Consider the following 27,009-nt stretch of genomic DNA (forward strand, 5'->3'; position numbering starts at 1 on the left):
TAGTACAAAACTTGAATATTGCTGCAAAAAAAGAGACATGTTGCCGAAGCTTTTTGTCTTGCACACGGGCTGGTTGAGTATGGTCAGCACTCTGCCTGTTACATATAGCCCAAGGAACATGCTATTTGATTCCGTCAGCCAATTGTTGGGACATACAGCCTATATACCTGGTATCACACCTGCACTGAAATTCATACACAACTTTGCTCAATTTGTGTGGTAGGCACTCAATCAGCCTGTGCTTACAAATCCCAAAACAAAACATTTACTGTTAAATGTGATTTTGCGATTGGGAAGTACTTGCTGAACAATCCTGAGAGTGCACATAGCTACACTAATGACCAATTTAAGATAATCAGTTGAGCTCATTACGTGGCTCATTTGCTAGAAGCTTGCTCGAAGCAACATACATTCATACACAGGGACCCGCTCTCTGCAACTAAAAGAAATACTTTCAAGCCTTGTGCCTTTTTGAATTACGCGGAAGCATGGGGTGCCTATAGTGCCCTGCTGTTTCTTCCATGATAACACCTCAGTCAATCCGAGTCGACTTTCCAACCAACCAACACCCTTTTCCGCCCGTGGTATAAATTTTTGTGATCATTTGAAATTTGGCATTCTTGCATTTGTGCTGATGAATGCAAGGTGAAAAACTTGGGCAACACATCTCTCTTTTCAGCAATTATCTATTTCTACCATTGTTTTCAGGCCCTTAATATTTTTAGCTCTACCCAAACTAATTCAATATCTTGATTTTCAAAGTTACAATTCTTTCTCTGCACTGTCTTTAATCCATCCTCTGTTACCAAAGCTACGTCCCCAGTCCTTTTCCATTTGGCTGTCTCCTCTAAAAGTTAAATAAGCTAGGATAACTTAGTTTCCAATCTTGGTCACTCTGCAACCACATATCTGTAACATCTCAAATATCTCTGTAAACAATGAGCTGCTCTGTGAAATGCAAGAATTGATGTTATTAAAAGCATAGCGCTTACTTTACACACAGCAAGATGCCGCAAATAATTAAATAAACATAATTTTTGGGAGTGCAAGAATGAAGATCCAAAACTCCCTGCACATCTTCAAACAGTGCTGTGACAATCTAAGATCTGGCTGCACAGCTGGAAGTGGCAGATGGGACTTGGGCTCATTTCATTGACCAGAAATTGGTCAAATACTGTGGTTACAAGAGCAGGTCAGAGGTTAAGAATCCTGCAGTGAGTAAATCACCTCCTGACTCTCCAAAGTCTGTCCACCATCTACAAGGCACAAGTCAGGAATGTGATGGAATACTTTCCACTTGCCTGGATGAGTGCAACTCCAACAACACTCAAGAAGCTCAACAACATTCAGGACAGAGCAGCCTGCTTGATTGGCACCCCTTCCACAAACATTCACTACCTCCACCACTGGTGCACAGAGACAGCAGTGTGTACCAACTACAAGATTCACTGCAAGAATTCATCAAGGCTCCTTAGACACCACCTTCCAAACCCACGATCGCTACCATCTAGAAGGACAAGGACAGCAGACACATGGGAACACCACCACCTGGAAGTTCCCCTCCAAGCCACTCACCATCCTGACTTGGATCTATATCGCAATTCCTTCACTGTCGCTGGGTCAAATTCATGGAACTCCCTTCCTAACAGTACTGTGGGTGTACCTACACCACATGGACTGCAGTGGCTCAAGGCAGCAGCTCACCACCATCTTCTCAAGGGCAATTAGGGGTGGGCAATTAATGCTGGCCTAGCCAGCTACACCCACATCCTGTGAACGAATAAAAAGTATGACAACATTGCACTCCTTCAGTACTGCACTGGAGTGTAAGTCTAGATTATATGCTCAGGTCCTGGAGTGGAGCTTCAAACTAGAAACCTCTTACTCAGAAATGAAAGTATTACCAACTAAGCCAAATTAACGCATTTTCCTTAAAGGTACTAAATTACAATTCTTAGAAAATATATTAAAACTAAATTGTAGGAGCTTGGTAAATAGAGAAGTTATTGCATTTTATTCCACATTAACAATGTCAAAACATATGACTTGCCATTACATATATTTAATAATACGTTAGGAGAAGGTTTACTACCAGAAGACTGGCCGATAGCTAACAGTGTGCCTATGGTTAAAAAGAGAAGTAGAATTTGTCCAGGGAACAGTCAGCTTAACACTGATGGTCAGAAAAGTAATGAAATCCCTACTAAAGGAGAATTTAAAAACAAATCTAGAAACCAAAGCTTGATAATATAAATAAATAATGAATAGTCAGCATTGATTCCAAGAGGAAAAGTCTTGTTTGGCCAACCTAATTGAATTCTTTGAAGAGGTAACAGAGAAACTAAACAAATGCAAAGCAGTAATGTCAATTATCAAGTTTTCCAAAAAGCCTTTGACAAGGGTCCATATAATAGACTAATGAATAAGGTCAGAGCATGTGGACAAGTAGCAGCATGGATAACTAGCTGGCTGCAAGACAGAAAGCACACAGTAGGGGTGAAGGGTAGCTATTCAGAGTGGCGGAAGGGGGGGAAGCAGGATCCCACATGGATCAGTTGTGGTTACCATAATATAAAAAGAAAGATATAAAGGCATTGGAGAGGATGCAAAAAATATTTACAAGGACTGAGAGGTTATACCAGTGAAGAGAGGACAGGAAAGAGAGTAAAAGAATCTGAAATATTTCTGTGACATGTCTGTTTCTGAATAGTCTGTTTCTGTGTCATGTGTAATTCTAATTAGGAGAAGACAAACTACATGTCAAACAAACCAGTTAGGCTCAACAGTGTTTATCTGACTTGTAAGAAAATTCAAACATAGTGAACTCTGGAAAAAAAAATAAAAGCATACCTCAGTCATTTTGCCACAAATGGTGCATTTCCCATAATTTCCTTGGGTAACATGACTTGTATGTGCTGGAGCTTTTTGTTTTTCTTCGTAAAAAGATAGGCAGGACGTGCTGCAAAATTCCTGGAATGTTTCACTGGAATCTACTTGTGCAACAATTGTTCCCTTCATATTAGTTATCTCTCTGCGAAATAGGATAACAAGTTTCATTAGTATATCAAAAGCATTATATAAAAATCAATAGAAATGAAAAGGTCACGGAAGGATAAATGGGTCTCACAAAAGGAGGAACAGTGACTTCTATGTTCCTGTTACAAAATACTAGTGCTCTTACAAACCTAATAAATACATTTTCAGCTAAACTGCTTTCAATTTTTTTTTACAATCTTGTTCATCCTTTAGGCGAAGAAGACTATGTGCATCATCTTGAGTAAGGCTCCGGTGGGTACATAAATGACTGCTAAGACTGATCTGCACCCAGAAGGTTCTGCTGCAAATAGGACAGGATACTGCAGATGATCATGTATTGGACGAGTGCCGGCACAGGATTTGCTCTCCACGTATTTTTTCTCTGCCTGTGATATGCGTTTGTTTGTGAAGGAGGCCGCACCATTTTTTTAATTTGGTTGCACCAGGTGCAACGGTCCTTGGTGAGCTTCTCCCAAGACTTGAAGTTGATATCATAATGCCTAAAAGAAGCCTCAGGAACTGACTAAAAACTATTACATTATAATTTTCAGATGAAACAACCTTAAAATACTCAAACAATGGGATCTATTTGTACAAGACAAAAAAAATCAATGGCATTGGGCCAGCCCTAAACTGTTTATGAACGCAACCTAAAGATGCTGCTATAGTTTTGGGTACAGGTTTAAGCTAGAATTTCTAGAGCAATAGAAATGATACATTACATAGTATCTGTATTAAAAGTACTAATTACATGGTCCTTCATATGTTTTGAATAGCTTCATTAATGTTTTTACTTGAAGGCTTTGGTTTTTTGAAAGACAGGCTTTTTCCTAAAGTTATCACTCAAAGGTTAGATGCTATAGTCTTGAGCATGTGCAGTCCACACAATTTCACAGTTTGCATCAGTAGGATTCCCAGTGCAAACAGAAGATTATTTCTTCTCAAATAGGATTTGAGACTTTTTATTTACCGAACTATTTCAAAATAATGTGGAGGACAAATTTTCAACGTTTCTGTTGTATTTTGCATATAAATCATTAGATTTCCAGATCTATCGTGAACTGCTTAATTTTACTCAAGACAATGAAACAAACAATTAAGTATGTGATTAACCACCTATTTTGTTTATACCTAAGAATAAAGTGAACATGTTGAAAAAAAATTCTCAACAGAAAAGTCTAAATGTCTTTGCCCTATTACTACAATATTATTGTTTCCAAAAGATTTTAAATTTAATTGCAACTGATGAACATGAATTTGGATTATTGTATTGGTTTTGATGCTTTGCCCATAAATGCCTTGGTTGCCCCAGATTGGTTGCAGTCTATGTCAATGACTACAAAATATAGTTTTTTTTTACTCAAATATTCGCTCTCAGCACTTTTTAAAAAATTCATTCAAGGGATGAGGGCTTCACTGGCTAGGCCAGCATTAATTGCCCATCCCTAATTACCCTTGAAAAGGTGGTGGTGAGCTGCCTTCTTGAACTGCTGCAGTCCATGTGGTGTAGGTACACCCACAGTGCTGTTAGGGAGGGAGTTCAGGATTTTGACCCAGCAACAGTGAAGGAACGGTGAAATATTTCCAAGTCAGGATGGTGATGGCTTGGAGGGGAACTTAGATGATTGCACAACGTTCAGCACCATTCACAACTCCTCAGATACTGAGGAGGTGGTGGTGTTCCCATGGATCTGCTGCCCTTGTCCTTCTGGGTGGCAGTGGTCATGGGTTTGGAAGGTGCTGTCTAAGGAGTCTTGGTGTGTTCCTGCAGTGCATCTTGCAGATGGTACACATTGCTGCCACTGTGCGTCGGTGGTAGAGGGAGTGAATGTTTGTGGATGGGATGCCAACCAAACGGGCTGTTTTGTCCTGGATGGTGTCAAGCTTCTTGAGTGTTGTTGGAGCTGCACTCAACAGGGTAAGGGGATAATATTCCATCACACTTCTGACTTGTGTCTTGTAGATGGTGGACAGGCTTTGGGGAGTCAGGTGAGTTACTCATCACAGGATTCCTAGCCTCTGACCTGTTCTTGCAGCCACAGTATTTACATGGCTAGTTCAGTTACCATTGACCAGGATGTTGATAGTGGGGGATTCAGCGGTGATAATGGCATTGAATGTCAAGGGGCAATGGTTATACTCTCTCTTTTTGGAGATGGTCATTGCCCGGCACCTGTGTGGTGCGAATGTTACTTGCCACTTGTCAGCCCAAGCCTGGATGTTGTCCAGGTCTTGCTGCATTTGGACATTGACCGCTTCAGTATCTGAGGAGTTGCGAATGGTGTTGAACGTTGTGCAATCATCAGCAAACAACTCCACTTCTGACTTTTTGATGAAGGAAGGTCATTGGTGTAGCAGCAGAAGATGGTTGGACCTAGGACACTACCCTGAGGAACTCCTGCAGTGATGTCCTGGAGCTGAGATGACTGACCTCCAACAACCACAACAATCTTCCTTTGTGCTAGGTATGACTCCAACCAGCTGAGAACTTTCCCCCGGATTCCCATTGACTCCAGTTTTGCTAGGGCTCCTTGATGCCACACTTGATCAAATGCGGCCTTGATGTCAAGGGCAGTCACTCTCACCTCATCTCTGGAGTTCAGCTCTTTTGTCCAGGTTTGAACCAAGGCTGTAATGAGGTCAGGAGCTGAATGGCCCTGGTGGAACCCAAACTGAGCGTCAGTAAGCAGGTTATCGCTAGTGCCGCTTGATAGCACTATTGATGACCCCTTCCATCACTTTGCTGATGATTAAGAGTAGACTGATGGGGTGGTAATTAGCCGGGTTGGATTTGTCCTGCTTTTTGTGTACAGGACATACCTGAGCAATTTTCCACATTGCCAGGTAGATGCCAGTGTTGCAGCTGCACTGGAACAGCTTGGTTCAGCGACAAGTTCTGGAGCACAAGTCAGTACTATTGCTGGAATATTGTCAGGGCCCATAGTCTTTGCAATATCTAGTGCCTTCAGCCGTTTCTTGATATCACGTGGAGTGAATCGAATTGACTGAAAGAGTGGCATCTGTGACGCTGAGGGTCTTTGGAGGAGGCAGAGATGGGTCATCCTACTTGGCTTTTCTGGCTGAAGGTTGTAGCAAATGCTTCAGCCTTATCTTTTGCACTAATGTGCTGGGTTCCCCCATCATTGAGGATGGGATATTTGTGGAACCTCCTTCTCCAATGAGTTGTTTAATTGTCCACCACCATTCACGGCTGGATGTGGCAGGGTTGCAGATCTCAGATCTAATCTGTTGGTTGTGGAATCGCTTAGCTCTATCTATCACTTGCTGCTTATGCTGTTTGACATGCGAGGAGTCCTGTGTTGCAGCTTCACCAAATTGCCACCTCGTTTTTAGGTATGCCGGGTGCTGCTCCTGGCATGCCCTCTTGCACTCTTCATTGAACCAGGGTTGAACTCCTGGCTTGGGGGTAATGGTAGAGTGGGTGATATGCCGTGCCATGAGGTTACAGATTGTGGTTGAGTACAATTCTGTTGCTGATAGCCCACAGCGCCTCATGGTTGCCCAGTCTTCAGTTGCTAGATCTGTTTGAAATCTATCCCATTTTAAAGGTTGGTAGTGCCACACAACACAGTGGAGAGTATTCGCAATGTGAAGACAGGACTTCGTCTCCACAACGACTATGTGGTGGTCACTCCTACCGATACTGTCATGGACAGATGCATGGTTGGTCAAGTATGTTTTTCCCTCTTGTTGGTTCCCTCACCACCTGCCGTAGACCCAGTCTAGCAGCTATGTCCTTTAGTACTCAGTCAGCAGTGGTGCTACTGAGCCACTCTTGATGATGAGCATTGAAGTCCCCCAACCAGTGTACATTCTGAACCCTTGCTACCCTTGGTGCTTCCTCCAAGTGGAGGAAGAACATGGAGGAGTACTGATTCATCAGCTGTGGGTGGGCGGTACATGTTAATCAGCAGGAAGTTTCTTTGCTCATGGTGCCATGAGACTTCATGGGATCCGGGGTCAATGTTGAGGACTCCCAGGGCAACTCCCTCCCAACTGTATACCACTGTGCCGCAACCTCTGCTAAGGTGGTGATGGTGATGTCTGTGACATAGCTCTCCCAATTTTGGCACTAGCCCCCAGATGTTAGCAAGGAGGTTGAGTTTGCTGTTATCATTTCTGGTGCCTAGGTCAATGCCTTGTAATCCATCTGGTTTCATTACTTTGAGACTTTTAGCGGTTTGATACAACTGAGTGGCTTACTAGGCCATTTCAGGCCAGACCAGGTGAGGATGGCAGATTTCCTTCCCTAAAGATGAACCAGGTGGGTTTTTACGACAATCGACAATGGTTTCATAAGACTTTTAATTCCAGATTTTTATTCACCATCTGCTGTGGTGGGATTCGAATCCAGGTCCCCAGAGCATTACCCTGGGTCTCTGGATTACTAGTTCAGCGACAATACCATTACGCCACCGATGTTGGTAAGCTCTTCTCACTTGCAGTCACCCAATTAGTGAGATCACTAATTATTTGGGATTAAAAAAGTGAGCTTTCAAACTTATCAGGGTTATTCATCTTTTTCGAGATAAATATTGTAATTTTTTATGACCAACAGCATTGCTCTTGGGGCCCTTGCCATTTCTAAATGTCAGTATCGCATTTTGGGGGTTCAAACACAAAGATAAATTAGTTTTGTGTACCAGAATGTAGCAACAGCATAAACATGAATTTTTGAATTCTTTTGAGTTAATGGTCAAAGCAAAGTAAACATTAGGAGTACTGTCAATTATGCGATTTTTGTTCAATAAATTAACGTGTTTACTGACTGCTCCATGTACTTACTATGAGGTCTTTGTAAATAGAATGAATAAATAGTTTCAGGAAAAACTATATACTGACTATCTCTAAGGCACTGAGAGTTAAGTTAAGCCTCATCAAAATATCCCCACCCCCTAATACTCATACTAGTACCAAGTGTCAGCCTTGGCTCAGTGGTAGCACTTGCCTCTGAGTCAGTAGGTTTTGGGTTCGGGTCCCATTCCAGGAAATCTAGAAGATACTCTAGTACAGTATTCTCGGATGAAATGTTGAAACTGGTTACGTCTTGTCATTTCGGATGGATGTATAAGATCTTGCAATGCTAATCTGAGGAAGAGCTGTGGAGCTCCCCTAGTGTCTTGGCGAATAGTTATCAATCAATCAACATCACAACCTACAGATGATCTGGCTATTTTCATATTGCTGTTCAAAAATTGACTGCCATATTTCCTACACTACAGTGACCACACTTCAAAAGTACTTAATTAGTTGCAGAGCACTAAGGGATACCGAAGTCACAAAAGGTACAATATAAATTCACATCTTTTTTATTACTTATAAATCTGAGGAGTACTCCAGCAGATAACCTTTGTTCCATTGCCCAGTAAAATTCCAAGACACCCATTTACAGTTCCTCCATGACCTAGCCCATTTCTAATTCTGCTGAACACAGATCTATCCTGGGCTTTACAGAAACAAAATAACTGAGCTGACAATTTACTTTTGAAGGGAAAGAAACAGTTTGATTCAAAAAATAGAAGAAATTTTAAAATACCATGCAATGAAAATAGAATTTGATCTATTCAATCGCTGGATATCAATAGTCCAAATAAAACCTGTATATTACATTGCAAAACACTTGTGTTGCATAAAAGTGTGTCCTGACTCACTATGCCGTGGTAGACTGGCTGGTAACACATTAAAAATAGCACGTCCGTATGCATAAATGTCAAGTAACCAATGCAAAACAGCTTTAAAGCATCAAACATTTCTGAATTGCCTGAATTTTTAAAAAAATTCATTCACATGTGATGTGAGCATCGCTGGCTAGGCCAACATTTATCGCTCATCCACTATTGCCATTGAGAAGGTGGTGGTGAGCCACTATCTTGAACCGCTAGAGTCCATGTGGTGTAAGTTCCAGGCATTTCAGAGTCAACCACATTGCTGTGGGTCTAGAGTCCCATGTAAGCCAGACCAGGTAAGGACAGCAGATTTCCTTCCCTAAAGGACGTTAGTGAACCAGGTGGGGTCTTTTTTTACAACAAGCAACAATGGTTTCATGGGTCATCAACAGACTTTTAATTCCAGGTTTTTTTATTGAATTCAAATCCACCATCTGCCATGGTGGGATTTGAACCTGGGACCCAGAGCATTACCCTCAGTCTTTGGTCTTAAAGAAACAGATCTCCACCTTGGGGAATAATATATTTCTGATTTCTCTTATTATAAAACAGTACATCAACTGACATACAGTGACCAAGAGTGTAGGAAATTCAACAAACTTGTAATAAAAACAGAATGTCACGTAACTTGCAATGTTGTGCACAAAACAAGTCATTCATATCAAATAAATCACTGCATTTCAACATGTGCTAAAATTTTCCCAAGGAGGTATTCTTTGTGAGGTATCAAGCTACATTGTAATTTCACAGGACCTCTTACACTTCATACATTTGCAGCCAGAAAGCATTTCAGTAAAATGTTACCAGCACCAAAGTTATTTGGGCAAAGGTTATTAGCCATTTACTTAATTGAATTATCAAATGGAGCAACTGTAAAGAAATGGGGCATATTTTACTGCCAAAATAATCGCAGGGTTAAATGAGATGCTATTATTTATGTTGTGGAGGTGTTGTGGCACAGTGGTAGTATCTCTACCTCTGGAACAGAAGCTCTGGGTTCAAGTCCCACTTCAGAACTTGATGGCCATGGAAGGTGCATTCATAGTGTGGCCAAACAGGTTGATTAACCGCCTGTAAACACTTCCAATATGCCTGATGGCAAGCAGTAAGAGTGGCTGATGGCTGACCAGGAAACACTCCCACTCATGCTATGTGCAGCATACTGTACAGCAAACCATAGCAGTACTTTGCCAAGCATAATCATGGACCAATCCAATGGAAGTCCACGATCACCACCGACTTCTTAGAGCCTGGTACCTGAAGGAGGATGAGTTATTAATGTGTATATCGTTCAGCAACTTGCTGAGAAGGAGATACCCCATGAATCGCCACAAGTTATTCAGTGATCTGTGCAAGAAAACAGTAGATTGACCTAACTTCCCTAGATTGACCCAACATCCCTTCTTGAGTTTCAAGAAGTTGATGCATTTGAACATTCATTGCCAATTAAACTCACCACAGAAAATTAAGTGCAAGTACTTTTCTATTGAGTAGATGCCTACAATGCCACCTAACCTCTCCAGTCCAGAAAGGAAAAAAAACTGGAGACATATTCCTGCAGATGGTAAATTGTTTCTAAAAATTTCAATGTAAAAAATTTTTCTGTTCCTTTTTTCTTTCAATCCAAGCTCTCTTTACCTTTCTACTTCTCTTTTTGATAATCAATTTGACTATTTCACTGTTATTTCTTTGTCCAGTGATTCTGAATCCTTAAATCTTTTTTAGAGATAGAATGCTGATCCCACTGTTCACCAATGTCCCAGATACCCCACTGCCAATTATCAATTCAGACTTCCAGCACAACCTTTTTTTGAGCTGAAGGGTAAGGAAACAAAACTAACAGCAAAATTCAGCCAAGATGTTTGGTACTCTGGTCATAATTTGCAACAAATATGTAGTGAAATCAAAATTGTATACTGTAAGTAAACTTACACAACTGCTTCCACAACATTAATTATGCACAGGATGACGATTTTTAACATAGGAAACAAAAACGAAAATATAGTTTCTTACTTTTTGCATGTAGTACACAGTTTCTTTGGGGCTGGCTTATGAGAAAACGATGATAAGCAAGTAGTAGAGCAGAAGAGGTAAGATGAACCTTTTCTCTGGTATGCTGTTTGACCTTTCTGTAACGGCTTTTTGCAGTGAGCGCAAATGACTTTCATAGATGGCTTAGCTTGCTGCTGAAGTCCAGAGGACTGGAAGACTGGTTTTGAAGGAGGCGCCATAGGCACAACAGAATCTGAAACATTCAGCTTACGATTTGTGGGGAACGAAGGTGATAGTGATAGCCATGAATCTTGAAATAAAATATTCATATTTAACAGTCATTAGAGCTTCATTCCATTTTAAACCTTATGTTAAAATACAAAATTTAGCAATTCAAAATTGTTGCTATTCCCCACCTTACTGAAAAATTAGCAGCAGGAATTCATTTAGTGAAAAATTAACTAATCAAATATACATCACATAAAACTAAGAACACAATTTCAGAAATACTTATCAATTCGTGAAACACTTAAATTAACAAAGTGTTAAAGTTCAATTTCTTTAAAGTAGATACTTTGCAACTACTTTCTTTCTATAATATTTATTCTTAACCTATATGTTTGAATGTACTGATTAAAAGTTTTCAAATAAAAATGTAATCTAAACTTTTATCATAAACTGCAAATCCAAAAGCAAATACTTCTGCTGTTCAGGATTTAAAAATGTAACTGGCAAAGCTTTCTTGCAACAAACTGAATTCCTTAGCTATAAAAATCTGAAATCATACCTGTGCAAAAAAAAACTGTTGGCCATTGTATATTGAGTTATTGTGAATAGTTTGAACTAAAATATTAAATAACTCAGTTTTATTCACCATTTACAGGATGACTGGAGGATCCATACACATCACTGATTCTTATGGCATTCATGGTTACATCTTCACAGGTTCCATTGTTCACCTAAAAAAATGCTGTTATTCATCAGTTATTTGTATTTAAAAGAAACTCTGAAGTTTTATAAGTTTGTGCAGTCTGAAAACTAAGGATGGAGTGGGGCAAAGGTAAGGTAACCACTGTAATCTGCAACAGAATGAAAACAGTGGATCAGAATTATGTCCTTTCATATAATCTATTCTAACATCGTGACTCTTGAATTAATGTGTGACTACCAACTTGTTCACTGACCTAAACAAACAAAAAACACCCAAAGTTGCTGCCACTGAGCCAAGGCTGATACCGTGAAGAAAACACTTAAAAGCTAACTTGACAAAGATTAACAGAATGGAGAGAGAATATCCTGTGCAAAATTTATTGAAAATCTAAAACAAAATAATCCATCATAAGAATCTTGCATCTGCCCACACTTCCTGACTGCACTATTTGCCAACACATGTTTGCCAGATTGTCAATCTTCTTCCACTATCATAATTTCCTATACCCACATTTATTATGTGTTTCACAAGTGTAAACATTGAATGCTGTAATTACATAACCTGACTTTTGGTGAGTTTGTGTCTAGTCTGTGAATATCTTCAGTGTCTTAGAAAACAATTAGTCTTCAATCATCATTTCGGGTTATCTTCGGCTAAGCTGTGATTTAAAACTTTGGGTTAATCTTAAATTTTCAGTTATTCTGCTCACTGTATTTAATGTTTCAGCCCACAATGTCACCACTCCCATTTTAATTTAGAATGTAAAAATTGTTTTTTTCACTTCTTTTGCTTGCCTATCACTAACTTTTGTTTTTGTAGTATGTGAACAGTTAGTGGCTGTTCCAAAATTGTTGAATCAAAACAGTTTACATCGAAAACGCAATAAGATTTATTTTTATATTTTTATGTGACCCATATTTGTGACCCTATACATGGATTTTCCTGAAATTTCAGGCTGCTGTGTAACTGCACAGATGGCACCATGTCCCACTCAGCAGCAACCCAACCCTATCAAAGAAAGCAGCACCAATATAATTTAAAACAAGTTAAGCCTTATGTAAGAAATGACCCTATCATAAAGTTCTAGTGCAATAAATCAATGTCAACATTCATATTTATTTTTGCCCTTACCCCTCAGAATGGAGTGTAAATTGTTTTATAGTTCCATGGACAGAATGGAGCATATCAAGGCCTGTCATGTTATCAACTCCAATTCCCATTTAAGAACATCCAGATTTTGGCAGAGGTGGGGGGTGCGAGGAAGGAAAGGAGGGATAGTGTCTCAGGTTTGCATTTTCAAAGCCCTCAGACTATACTGTAGACAAACATCTATATTCCAAGCAACTCTCCTCCTCTGCTTTCTAAACAGCAAAATGCTATGTTCTTTTAACTATAACCACACAAAACCAAATACAAAAAATACACAATTGTATTCAATATTATGCATCTTTAGCACATACATTTCATAAGTGAATAGAATGACATCTTTATATAAAATGGAAACTATATCAGGAACAAATTAAACTAAAAGCCTTTTGTTGGATATTGACAAGTTAGTTGAATTACCATAGAAACTTTGGGTGTGGTTATTAACTTAACCTAATAAATTGGTATTATGCTAAAACCTTTGTTTTTATGCAAATATATACTCAGTGATGCCCAATGATGACATATTTTTGTACTCCAAAATTTTTTTCAATATGCAATTTCAGATGATTTGTTTATATGCCTAATAACAGCACATGACCTGTTTGAACTGAATAGCATTGTGCCATTTAAGATAAGGGTATGAAGGAGAAAGGAACAGAAGATATTTTGATAGGGTGAGTTGAAGGAAAGTGATAGGAGCCTTTTGTGGGCATGAACAACAGCAGAGACCAGTTGGGAGGAACGGCTTGTTTTTGTGCTATAAAATTTGAAGTATATAAAAAGGGTAAAATATATATGACTCTAAAATGGGATACTAAATTATTTCTCTGCATCCTGGTCCAATTATCCCCTGTCCTCTAAACCAATTTTATCTGCAAACTATTTTCCCATTCATGTTTACAGCCTCTTCAACATACCAACCTTTTGCCAAAAACAGCAGCAACCTATTCTCAAATCTTTGAATCATTTAACAACATCAGTAAGAGATATGAACAAGTAGACCAGAGTGCTGTCTTAAATTTTGAACTGGCTGGCATGATAAGATGGGGAACTCTCCATGTGGATAATTATTGGTAGAAATCCAGATCGTGCCACTCTTGCAATGCAATACATTGGTAAACCAGTAAGAAAATTCTGAAGAAGTCACAAATTAGTGTGCTTGGCATGATACGTAGATTAAACTTACCAATACATTCTACCATGCTCAAAAGTAAAAATATATGACCCCATTTATTAAAGATGTGTCAATGGTAAACATTATCCAAAGCATGCTTTCATTGAAACGAAGCAAGTTATTCTGAGCAAAAGTACTTGTAATAATTGGTTAAAATTCTGGTAAAAGTGCTTTAAATTAATCCAAAAATGGATAAAGCGGAAGAATCAAAAGTGTATTCAAGTTTAAAAAGAAATCAAATTTTTGCATACACTGAAATCCAAAAAGCGCAGCTTAAAAATACCTTATGATTGCTCCTTTTCCTTTCAGAATCTTCAGCCATTTCCTGAGTTCGGTTAGCAGTCTTGGGTAAAATATTTTGCATGTTACCTGGAAAACGGCAATGTAAACATCAAGGAATGAATCCCAAAGCTCAAAAAATGTTAATTTGCAGCAGTACAGAGGAAATATCACAGCAATTTGTTTAATGTAGTTGTGGGGGCATGTCTGAAGTGTGAACTGTACAAATAAACCAGTAAAGAATGACTAAAAAGTGAGGAAGAAATTAAGAGTATGAGAGAAAGCTAGCTAGAAATATAAAAAAAATGGATAGCAAGAGTAAGGAGGCACTGGTTACTGCAAAGGCTATGGGCCTTGACAACATTCTGGCAATAGTGCTGAAGGCTTCTGCTCCAGAACTAGTTGCGCCCCTAGCCAAGCAGTTATAGCTACAACACTGGCAACTACTCAACAACATGGAAAACTGCCCAGCAGGACAAAACCAACTGAGCCAATTACCACCCCATCATCTACCCTTGATCATCAGCAAAGTGATGGATGGAATCTTCGACCGTGATATCAAGCGGCACTTACTCAGCAATAATCTGCTCAGTGACACTCAGTTTGGGTTCCACCAAGGCCACTTAGCTCCTGACCTCATTACAGCCTTGGTACAAACATAAACAAAACAGCTGAACTTCAGAGGTGAGGTGAGAGTGACTGCCCTTTACATCAAGGCAGCATTTGACCGAGTGTGGCTTCAAGGAGCCCTAGCAAGACTGGAGTCAATGGGAACCGGGGGAAAGCTCTCCATTGGTTGGAGTCAAGTACAAAGGAAGATGGTTGTGGCTGTTAGGGACATAGGAACACAGGAGCAGGAGTAGGCCATTTGGCCCTTCAAGCCTGCTCCAGCATTCAATAAGATCATGGCTGATCTGGTTGTGGTCTCAGCTCCACTTTCCTGTCTGTCCCCCATAATCCTTGACTCCCTTGCCTAACAAAAATCTGTCTGATTCTGCCTTGAATAAATTCAAAGACCCAGCCTCCACTACTTTCTGGGAAGAGAATTCCACACACCAACAACCCTTTGGGAGAAAACATTTCCCCTCATCTCCGTCTAAAAAGGGAAACTCCTTATTTTTAAATCATGTGCCCTAGTTTCAGTCTCCCCCACAATAGGAAACATCCTCTGGGTATCTACCCTATCAAGTCCCCTCAGGATCTTATACGTTTCAATAAGATCACCTGTTACGACCGCAGTCGGTGTTATTCGTTGAGCAAGCCAAACCCTAGAGGGAAACTTGACTTACTGATCATAACTTTCCTTTTTTTTTGAAAATGAGGGGAAAACTACTGATCCCAGAAGCATAGAATCCCAGTAACACTTATGGGATTTTAAAATTAGAAGATTAAGAAGAAAAAAAACCTTAAACAAGAGTAAAATTACACAGTTGAAACAGTCTTACAAAATACTCCCCCAAAAAAACTCACTTGGTCAGAACAGACAAGTAAACTACATGGCAACAGCGCCCTTATAGATTTTTACCATAAATATCCAGTAATATTACCCAAGGCAAAAGCTGCTGCTACCTTAATAAAGTATACTACACAACTTTTCACTCTCTTCCACTCTGCTGTGGAATCCAAAGGATGTTCAGAAACAGACTGCTTTCTGAAAGCAAAGAGTAGAATTGTCCCAAATTTGCACTAAGTGTAGTGGCGAATGGGGAAAGGACATTTTACTCGCCAGCCGCAATGGCTGCTTTTCACGTCGTTTCGTCTGCTTCCTGCTTGATTAATTATGCAGCCACATGAAACATGCCGTCTCGCCACTTGTTCCTTCACTCCAGGTGCCATATCCAAATTGCAGCCGTGCACACAATTCTCAATGCTTGCAGCTCAGGGCGGCCCCAGTGAAGACATGGCCCTGAAAGCTAGGAAGAGTTCAGTGACCTGTCAATAGGATACCTTTTGGAGGCCTGCCATGATGTCCGCCACCCCTGCTCTGGCCGCAGGAGGTCCAGCAATCTCACCACTCCTGCCCGTGAGCCCCACTAAAAGTGATGTGGTGCCGCCTGCGAAGCCTGGTGCTGATGACTGCAAGTGCTGCCCATCGCTTATGTACAGTTGTGAAACACGTCATGTGCAATCACGCCAACATGCCTGGGTGATTCACTGTGAGGGGATGATTCCAGTGAGGAGGGTTTATAATTATATGCAGATATATTAAAATGAGGTTCCTGACATGCAGTAGTGGGAAACGCGGCCCACCATTGCCAGGCGGAGCGGGCGATCGCTAACTGGTCTCAGGACATCTCCTCCACACAATCAACTCAATTCAACAAAACATCTCCCATAAATATCTTTTTTTCCCCTTTCATCCTAGATTACATTGTCCTTAAGCACCTTTTTGAACTCAATTTTGTTCAAAATATAAAAATCTTTCATACCTTCCTATTGAAAAACAAGTCCTTACCTATCACCTAATGCAAACTTTAAAACCCAACTTTTATACCTGTAATTCCAGCTTCACCACAGCCTCTCAGTACAAATGCATGCATCTAGCTCCTTTGCCTTCCATCTCTCATTTCTCACAGACAAGCTGTCTTTTTTAACCTTCCCCCAGTTTAATTATCCATGGACCTCACAGAAATACCAACATATTCCCAAAAGTATTAGAAAAGATAACATTCATCTTCACACACCTCTCATTCTTCTAAACTCCAATGGATACAGGCCTAACCTGTCCTACCTTCCTTCATAAGGTAACCACCTCATCCCAGCAATCAGTCCACTGAACCATCTCTGAACTGCTTCTCATGGTATTATAATTTTTTTTAAACAAGGAGAGCAAAACTGCACACAGTACTCCAGATATGGTATCATATCCTGTACAGGTGTAGTAAAATTCCCCTACTTTTATATTCCGTTCCTTTTGCAATAAATGCCAACATTCCATCTGCCTTCCTAACCACTTGCCATACCCGCATACAGACTTTATATGACTCGTGTACCAGGAAACTTAGATCCCTCTGTACCACTGAATTCTGCGATCTTTCCCCATTTAAATAGTATACTGCTTATCTATTCTTCCTGCCAAAAGTTCACATCTACCCAAGTTATTCTCCATCTGCCAAATCTTTGCCCACTCACTTAACCTGTCTATATCCCTTTGCAGACTCTCTATCTCCTCTTGACAACTTACCTTCCTACCTATCTTGGTGTCATCAGCAAACCTAGCTACCATACATTCAGTCCCTTCATCCAAGTTATTGATATAGGTTGCAAATAGTTGAGGACCCAGCAGTGGTCCTGCGGTACTCCATTAGTTGCAGCTTGTCATCTGAAAAAGACCCATTTATCCTTACTTTCTGCTTCCTGTTAGTCAACCAATTCTTTATCCATGCTTATACATTACCCCCTACACCATGTGCTCTTATCTTGTATAGTAAGCTTTGATGAGGTACCTTATCAAATGCCTTTTAGAAATCTAAGTACACCACATCTACCGGTTCCGCTTTATCCACCTTGCATGTTACTTGCAAAAAAACTCTAACAGATTAGTTAAACATGATTTCCCTTTCACAAAAGCATGTTGGAGGTCAATCATCTCAGTCCCAAGACATCACTGCAAGAGTTCCTCAGGGTAGTGTTCTAGGCCCAATCATCTTCAGCTGCTTCGTCAATAATCTTCCCTCCATCATCAGGTCAGAAGTGGGATGTTCGTAGATGATTGCACAATTTTCAACACCATTTGCATATCTTCAAAAGCTGAAGCAGTCCGTGTCCATATGCAGCAAGACCTGGGCACTACTCAGGCTTGGGCTGATATGTGATGCAAATGTGGCTTGCCACAGGGGGATGGGATCCTGAGAGGAGGTTCAGCAGGGGGAGATGCGCAGCCAAAATTAGAAGAGAGAACAAGTGAGTCTGGAAGGCATAGAAATTATGGGCCAGTTAAGGCACAAGAGAGTTTGGCAAGGTTGGATGGTATTTCTTTTAATGCAAGGAGTCTGACGAATAAGGCAGAGTTGAGGGCACAAATTAATACATGGAAGTATGATGTCATTGCTGTCACAGAGACATGGTTGAGAGAGGGGCAGGATTGGCAGCTCAATATTCCAAGATATAGGGTCTTCAGGCGAGACAAGGAAGGAGGTCAAAGAGGAGGGAGGTATCGCAATATTGATCAAGGAATCAATTACAGCAGTAAGGAGGGATGACATCTTAGAAGGCTCCTCAAATGAAGCCATATGAGTAGGACTGAAAAACAAAAAAGGAGCAAACACATTGCTGGGAGTGTACTATAGGCCCCCAAACAGTCAGAGAGAAATAGAAGAGCAGATATGCAGGCAAATTTCAGAGAAGTGTAAATATAATAGGGTAGTAATAGTGGGGGATTTCAACTTCCCCAACATTAACTGGGTTAGTCATAGTTTGATAGGTTTAGAGGGAGCGGAATTCTTAAAATGCATCCAGGAGAGCTTTTTAAGCCAGTACGTAGAAGGTCCTACAAGAGAGGGGGCGATCCTGGTCTTGATTTTAGGGAATGAAACTGGGCAAGTGGTAGAGATATCAGTGGGGGAGCATTCTGCAGATAGTGATCATAACTCCGTTAGATTCAAGGTTGTTATGGAAAAGGACAAGGATAGGCCAGAAATCAGAGTTCTAAATTGGGGGAAGGCCAATTTTAATAAGATCAGATATGATTTGGACAAAGTGGACTGGGAGCAGCTACTTTTAGGTAAATCTGCGTCAGAGCAGTGGGACTCATTCAAGAAGGAAATAGGGAGCGTGCAGGGCCAACATGTTCCAATAAAGACAAAGGGCGGGACCAACAAATCCAGGGAATCCTGGATGTCGAGGGATATACAGGATTGGATAAAGAGAAAAAGGGAGGCTTATGGCAGATACTGAGGGCTCAAAACAGCAGTATCCTTAGAGGAGTATAGAATGTGTAGGGGGGAACTTAAAAGGAAATTTGGAGAGCAAAAAGGAGGCATGAAAAAACATTGGCAGGTAAAATAAAGGAAAATCCAAAGTTATTTTACAAGTATATTATGAGTAAGAGGGTAATTAGGGAAAGAGTAGGGCCCTTTAAGGACCATAGTGGTAATTTGTGTATGGAGCCGGAAGACCTAAGTAGGGTTCGAAATGCATACTTTGTGTCGGTGTTCACAAGTGAGGGGGATGGCGTGAGTACGGAAATCAGGCAGAAGGACTGTGATATAATTAAAGAAATTAGCATAGAAAGGGAGGAGGTTCTAAGTGGTCTGGCAGGCTTGAAAGTAGATAAATCTCTAGGCCCGGATGAATTGTATCCCAAGCTGTTGAGTGAGGCATGAGGGGAGATAGTAGGGGCGTTGGCAATAATTTTCAAAACCTCTCCGGCCACAGGAGAGGTGCCAGAGGACTGGAGTACAGCCAATGTGGTACCGTTATTCAAGAAAGGAGGAAGGGATAAACCAGGGAACTACAGGCCAGTCAGTCTAACCTCAGTGGTGGGGAAACTATTGGAAGCAATTCTGAGGGACAGAATTAATCTACACTTGGAGAGGCAGGGATTAATCAAGGACAGTCAGCATGGTTTTGTTAAGGGGAGGTCACGTCTGACCAATTTGATTGAATTTTTCGAAGAGGTGACCAGGTGTGTCGATGAGGGCGATATATTTGACGTAGTCTACTTGGACCTTAGCAAGGCTTTTGATAAGGTCCCGCATGGGAGACTGATAATGAAGGTAAGAGCCCATGGGATCCAAGGCGATTTGGCAAATTGGATCCAGAATTGGCTGAGTGGCAGGAAGCAGAGGGTGATGGTCGAGGAGTGTTTTTATGCCTGGATGCATACAAGGCTATGGGCCTAGTGCTGGAAAATGGGATTAGAATAGTTAGTACTTGTTTGACCGGCACAGACCCGATGGGCTGAAGGGCCTTTTTCTGCGCTGTAGACCTCTATGACTTAAGTGCCAGGTAATGACCATCTCCAACAAGATAATCCAACCATCACCCCATGAGATTCAATGACATTACCATCACTAAATCCCCCACTATCAATACTCTGGGGGTTACCACTGACCAAAAACTGAACTGAACCAGCCATGTAAACACTGAATACAAGAGCAGGTCAGAGACTGGGAATTTTGCAGAGAGTAAACTCACTTCCTGACTCTCCAAAAGCCTGTCCACCATCTACAAGACACAAATCAGAAATGTGATGGAATACTCCCCACTTGCCTGGATGAGTGCAGCTCCACAACGCAAGAAGCTCGACACCATCCAGGACAAAGCAGTCCATTGAATTATCATCCCATTCACCACTTTCAACATTCAGTCGATCCAAGATGCTACTAAGCCTCCTTCGAAAGCATCTTCAAAACCTGCAAACTCTACCACCAAGAAGGGCAGGCAGCAGATGGGAACGTCACCACCTGCAAATTTCCCTCCAAGCCACACACAATCCTAACTTGGAAGTATATCACCGTTCCTTTCACTGTCACTGGGTCAAAATCCTGGAACTCCCTCTCTAACAGCACTGAGAGTGCACCTACACCACATTGACTGCAGCGGTTCAAGAAGGCGACTCATCACCAACTTCTGAAGGGCAATTATGGATGGGTAATAAATGCTGTCCTAGCCAGTGATGCCTATACCCTGTGAAAGAATTAAAAAACTAGCTGAAGTGAGCGTTGGTCCCTCAGAGGGAGAGACTGGGGAATTAATAATGGATATTTCTGAGAGAGAGACATGTTGCCAAAGCTTTTCATCTTGCATTCATCAGGACAAATACCAAATTTCAAACAATCACAAAAATTTACACAAGAGAAAATTGTGCTGATTGTTTGGCAAGTCAACTCTGATTGACCAAGGCATTGCCATAGGGAAATGCAACAGGAAACTATAGATTCCCCAAGCTCCCTGGTAATTCAAAAAAGGTGCAAGGCTTGAACATATTCCCTTTGTTTACAGAGAACAGGTCCCTGTGTATGAATGCCGAGATCGCCTGATTATCTTAAATTGGTTGTTGGTGCAGCTATTAGTGCACTCAAGATTGTTCAGCAAGTCCTGTCCAACCACAAAATCACATCTAACAGCACACATTTTGTTTTGGGTTTTGCAAGAGTGGCTGGTTCAGTACATTCAATACTCTATTATGAGGAACCGAAGGTACATGCTGCTTGATTCAATCGGTCAATTGTTGGAACATACAGCCTACATACTTGGCATCTCACCGGCACTGAAAATCATACACGATGTTGCTCAAATGTGTGGTAGGAAAAATGTCTTTTTGGACTTACGGCAGCATCCTGTTAGTGGAAAATAACATTTGTGTAGCCACTGCATTGCAGCAGTTTGAAATAGCTTGCTTAGCTTGTTGAGATGCTTTGCCTTTCCAGGGTAATTCGAGGTAATTTCAGTGGTGGCCTTTTGCCCATTTGCGCGATACACAGTGAATGATGATTTGATTAGGGAAGCCATTGTCCAGCAGGATAGCTTTGATGTGCTCTATTTCTGCATCATGCCTGCAAGGTGAACAAATAGCTAGGGCCCTATTTACAAGGTTGCTGATAAGGTCAATCTTAGAGTGCAGGGTGGGAGGCTATACGAATCCCAACATCTATATTGAGCTGTGAAGGCAGGGAAACAAGGAAATGGCAGAAGCATCAAACAGGTATTTTGTATCAGTCTTTACTGTAGAAGACAATGTATCTCAATTAGGTGAAAATCAAGGAAAAGGGAGGGAGGAACTTAAAACAATCACTAGGGAAAAATTAGTGGGAAAACTATAAAAGCTAAAGGTTGACAAGCCCCCTGGATCTGGTGGCTTTCTTCCTGCGGTCTTTAAAAAAAGTGGCTGCAGAGGTAGCAGATGCATTGGTTGTGATCCTCCAAAATTCCCTGGATTCTGGAAAGGTCCTAGCAGATTGTAAAACCACAAATGTAACACCTTTATTTAAGAATGAGGTGAGACAGAAAGTAGGACACCATAGGCCAGTTTGCATAAAATCCGTTATAAGGAAAATGCTTCAATAAATTATTAAGGAGACAATAGCAGGACATTTAGAAAATCAGAATATTTTCAGGCAGAGCCAAGATGGTTTTGTGAAAGGGAAATTTTTTGTGTTTGACAAATTTATTGGAGTTTTTGAGGGTGCAACAAGTACGGCGGATAAAAGGCAACCAGCAGGTGGTGCATTTGGATTTCCAAAGGGCATTTGATAAAGTGCCACATAAAAGGTTACTACACATGATAAAGAGCTCATGGTGTTGGGAGCAACATATTAACATGGATAGAGGATTGGCTAACTAACAAAAAGCAGAGGGTCAAGATAACTGGGTTGTTTTCAGGTTGGAAAACTGTAACTAGCAGAGTGCCACAGGGATCAGTGCTGGGGCTTCAAGTATTTATGATCTATATCAATGATTTAGATGAAGGGGCCGAGTGTATGGTAGTTAAATTTACTGGTGACACAAAGATAGTTAAGAAAACATGTTGTGAATAGAACACAGAGTCTGCAAAGGGACGTAGCTGGGTTAAGTGAGCAGGCAAAAATTTGGCAGGTGGAGCAAAAACGTGGAAAAAATCAGAACTTGTCCACTTGGGCAGGGAGAATGGAAAAGCAGAATATTATTCAAACAGAAAGATACTGCAGAAATCTGTGGTACAGAGGAATCTGGGTGTCCTAGTACAGCAAGTGATCTGGAAGGCAAATGGAATGTTGACCTTTATTGCAAGGACGATGGATAATAAAAGTAGGGACATGCTGCTATGACTGTGCACATCTTTAGTGAGACCACACGGAGGACTGTGTACAGTTTTGGTCTCTTTACTTAAGGAGGGACATAATTGCATTGGAAGCAGTTCCGAGAAGGTTCATTCAATTGATTCCTGGAATGAAGGGGCTGTTTTATGAAGAAGGGTTTAGCAGGTTAGGCCTATACCCACTGGCATTTAGAAGAATGAGAAATGATCTTTTTGAGACATAAGATTCTGAGGGGACTTGACAGGATAGATGCTGAAAGGATGGTTCCCCTCATGGGGAAGTCCAGAACTCCATTTAAAATTGGAGACGAGGAGGAATTTTTTTCTCTGAGGGTAATCAGGCTTTGGAATTCTCTTCCCTAAAAGGCAGCAGAGGCTAGGTTTTGAATATATTTAAAGCTGAGTTAGATAAATTTTTGGCTCACAGGGGAGACAAGAGTTACGGCAGACAGGCAGGAAAGTGGTGTTAACGCTACAATCGAATCAGCCATGATCTTATTGAATGTTGCAGCAGGTTAGAGGAGCTGAATGGCCTACTCCTGCCCCTATTTCTTATGATCTTAGAGCCACTTGATTATCAACAGTGTTTTTCCTGAGTGAACTTGTCATCATAATGAACACTCAATATCACAAAGGCACTGTGCTACATCCAGCTGAGCCCATGACAATAATCCAATCACGGGGCAACAGGAATACACCAATATCTCACACCATTCAGCTCACCAACACTGCTATGGTGAGGTGTCAGGTGAAAGAAAATCCAAGTGAGTTTCAACAACATAGGAATACACCTGGATTCTTATTCAGTGACATATGTTCTACTGAAATAAAAGGAGACATGTGGCAAGAAATACAATATGGATTTTCATTTAGTTATATCTAAACTCTTTGCAATTATTATTTCTAATATGAGATCTGTAAATGTCCTGTGGTGCCGAAGGAACTGACACAGTTTTACAGCAGAGAAACTATGCCAAGCAATATTATATGGAGCCCTGATTTATTGGCATTGGAGATGACTGAGAATACAGAAGCAGATCTGGAATCAATGGGAACAGGGCCCTGAGATCTGGTCAACATCTACGCAATTAAAGGATTAGATTCAGCCATGTGGATAGATTACTTGAGCTAGAAAGTCAGGGGAGAACAAGGGGCCCTACACAAATGACAAAAGTATATAGAGTTGAATTAGATGATAGGAAGTACCTTTCAGGGACCTCTGGGTTAAATTATCAGCATGTTCAGCAGGTAGGGATTTGCTCTTAACATTTGAAAAAAAGGGAGCTAGCAAGTTCTTATGAGTAGAAGGCATTTTAAGTAATAAGATATGTGCATTAATGGACATAACGATACTTGTTACCATGTTCGGCAGGGGAATGCAGAGGAAGTTTCCTGGACTTGGCTGAAGTTTTCTTCCCCTGCCTTTGTCTCTCACAGGAATGTGCAATTGTGGGGTCTAATGATGAATGCGGGATGCAACGTGTCAGGATAGGGACAAACTTGATGTTGATCTTTACTTGTCCTTCTTTATCATTATGCTTGTATGTGCGTTCATCATTCTGGTCCAGGCAATCTTTTAGAATGTTTTACTCCAGAGAATCAGATGGTGAAGGGTAGAAACGGAGGCAATATTTACACATCTTTATATTTATTTATATATTTTTATTTGCAGAGTTATATATACAAGCGTACATCTCTTAACACAACAATAACAGTTTTAGTCAGTGTCGATTTATTAGGAGCTCAAGTTAATCCTCAGTTAATGCCTACATTTAAAAACAATTGAAATAAAGTTAAACTCCTTTCTCTCATTTTAAATAAAATCAGAATTAATATGTACAACCAAACAAGTTAAATGCAAAATCTACATCTTCTGTACAAAGCTTTACACTACACAAAATGCCCTTCCTTTATTTGTGCATGCACTTCTTTTTATAAAACAATTCAATGGTTAATGACTTGCATTTAATTTGAGATTTCCTTTTTCTGCAGCGTTTGTTTCAAGCCAGCAAGGTCATAACTTTTTCTTTACAAAAAGTGTACATTATCTCACAACATCTAATTATCTATATAACATTCAATGGGTATACTACCTTCAGTTACCACTCCCCCTCCCCAGCCTTGGTCCAGAGCCTCACTTAAAATATTTGACAAACAGAATCCCATATTCATTGACTCCAAAACAGCCAGTGTTTCAGCAGTTAAACTGTTTTTAAACAACCTGTTTTACTTTCTTAGCTTCCCGAGCTAAAGGACAGCATTTCCCATTTTCACCCATAAGCAATACTATGGGCAGAATTTTACATCCTGCAGGCAGGTGTGCACCCGACCCTCGCGGCCGCAAAATCGCCTGAGATGACGTTGGGCGAGTGTCCTGACATCATCGTGCACTTGTGCAAAATTTTGTTCGGCGGGCACAAGCAAAAGTCGGAAGCACGCGTGCCGACAATTAAGCAGGCAATTAAGCCCATTAACAGTGCAATCATCTGCAATTTTTCATGGCCCATCCAACCTTACAGTTGGCAGACAGGCGAATTGGCCAGGCTGTCTTCACATTTTTCATCAAGCCTCATCCAAGAGCGGGATGAAATCTCCATTAGGAAATAAAATAAAAAGAAAGATCTGGGGACAGCATTTTTATGAGGTATGCTTTCGGGTGCTTGATTGTGATGCATGGACTTTTTTTTGCAGCTTTTTAGAGCTTTATTTCATTTTTTGCAGGTCTGCAGTTGCGGTGGCGTCATCGTCCGCCCTCTTCCCGCCTTCACCCCGGCAGTGCTGAGCTTCTCAGGTCAAGGTCCGTTTCCCGGCCACTTAGGCCCGCCGATCGCATGTACCCGACAACCGAAAAATTCAGGCCTATGAAACCACTGTATTGGAATATCCATCAGGAAGGTTAACATGTGAGGCATTGCTAAAAAGGACTAGTTTCAGGTTCTTTAGGTCACCTGAAGATGGGAACTTATTGATGAATTTCTCTGGATTTTTATCTCTGCCATTAAAGGTAATGTGTTCATCCCTGTCTGTTAGTCTATTTGTCTGTAAACAATACATCTCAAAAATAAATGGATGATTTCAACTAAATGTGGTACACAGATGTGATATGGCCCAAGGAAGAACTGATTAGTTTTTGGCAAAGATGCAGATTCATATCAGATCCTGGAGCTTTTTAAAATGTCCATTAACATTGGGAAATAATGTGAATCAATTTTTAAAAAAAAATGTTGTGGGTCGAGGGTATTTGAAATGCTGAGCATTTTAGAATGCTGTGGGTTGTCTCGCTGCTATGGTGGAATATGCCATTGCTGTTAAAAATTCGAGCAGAGTTTTCAGAGCAGGTTGTTGGATGTAGATTGGACAAAGCCTCCTCACTTAGATGGAAGCTCTTAAGGGAAGGATTTCTTTGTTCAGCTTTGTAGTTACAGAGCATCAACCAGACAGGGAAAAGCCTCAAGGAAGAGCTGTGTAATTGTAATAATGTTAACAGTGTGGTGGAGGTAGGTGCCATACTGAGTGCCCTCTTCACTTGTTTTTAATGTTTTATTTGCCCTTAAACCATTCTCTAATTTAGGGTATTTCATCGTAGTACTTACTTCAAACACACCAAAACTAGCATCTACTCTCCTCAGAGTGCTCAACCAGTTCAACTGACCAGTCAAGCTTTGCAATTGCTCTACCTCTTTTTTAAATAAATCATTCGAGGTTACTCAATGGGCGAGTCCACTCTAACAGCTGAAACATCCAGTTGCTCTTCAAGACTGACAACTAGCTTCACTTTAGTCATATAAATCCCATTTGCATGGAATTTTTTGGTTCAAATCCATTTGCGTGACACCTGGTTGCTGCTTATATACCTCAGAATAAACTCTATCCTCTCTAACGACCTAATTCCATTTCTTTGCCTGTTTTATTAGTTTATCCTAAGTTTATAAGTAGCCACCAAAACTTCACCATAATGAGAGCATCTGCTTCCAATTCTGTTGAGAGACTATTCCGTGGCCTTTATTTCATCATCTATTCT

General features: G+C 40.7%; 1 protein-coding gene across 5 annotated transcripts in view; it reads right to left on the reverse strand.

Annotated features, from left to right (window-relative positions):
- The window catches only part of zmym2 (zinc finger, MYM-type 2), a 160,372-nt gene that overhangs the window by 98,181 nt on the left and 35,182 nt on the right, over positions 1–27,009 (reverse strand). For all 5 annotated transcript variants that reach the window (XR_013577108.1, XR_013577107.1, XM_078545484.1 and 2 more), the window contains exons 3-6: positions 14,253–14,338; positions 11,590–11,674; positions 10,737–11,025; positions 2,851–3,031 (exon numbers count right to left, since the gene is read on the reverse strand). Coding sequence is in view for 3 of the 5 variants with exons in the window: in XM_078545484.1 (XP_078401610.1) it covers positions 2,851–3,031; positions 10,737–11,025; positions 11,590–11,674; positions 14,253–14,338 (641 nt within the window). In the remaining 2 variants the exon portion in view is untranslated. The remainder of the gene's footprint in view (positions 1–2,850; positions 3,032–10,736; positions 11,026–11,589; positions 11,675–14,252; positions 14,339–27,009) is intronic.

Source organism: Cetorhinus maximus, chromosome 7, assembly GCF_964194155.1.
Source record: "Cetorhinus maximus chromosome 7, sCetMax3.hap1.1, whole genome shotgun sequence".
NCBI classification, from domain to species: Eukaryota; Metazoa; Chordata; class Chondrichthyes; order Lamniformes; family Cetorhinidae; genus Cetorhinus; species Cetorhinus maximus.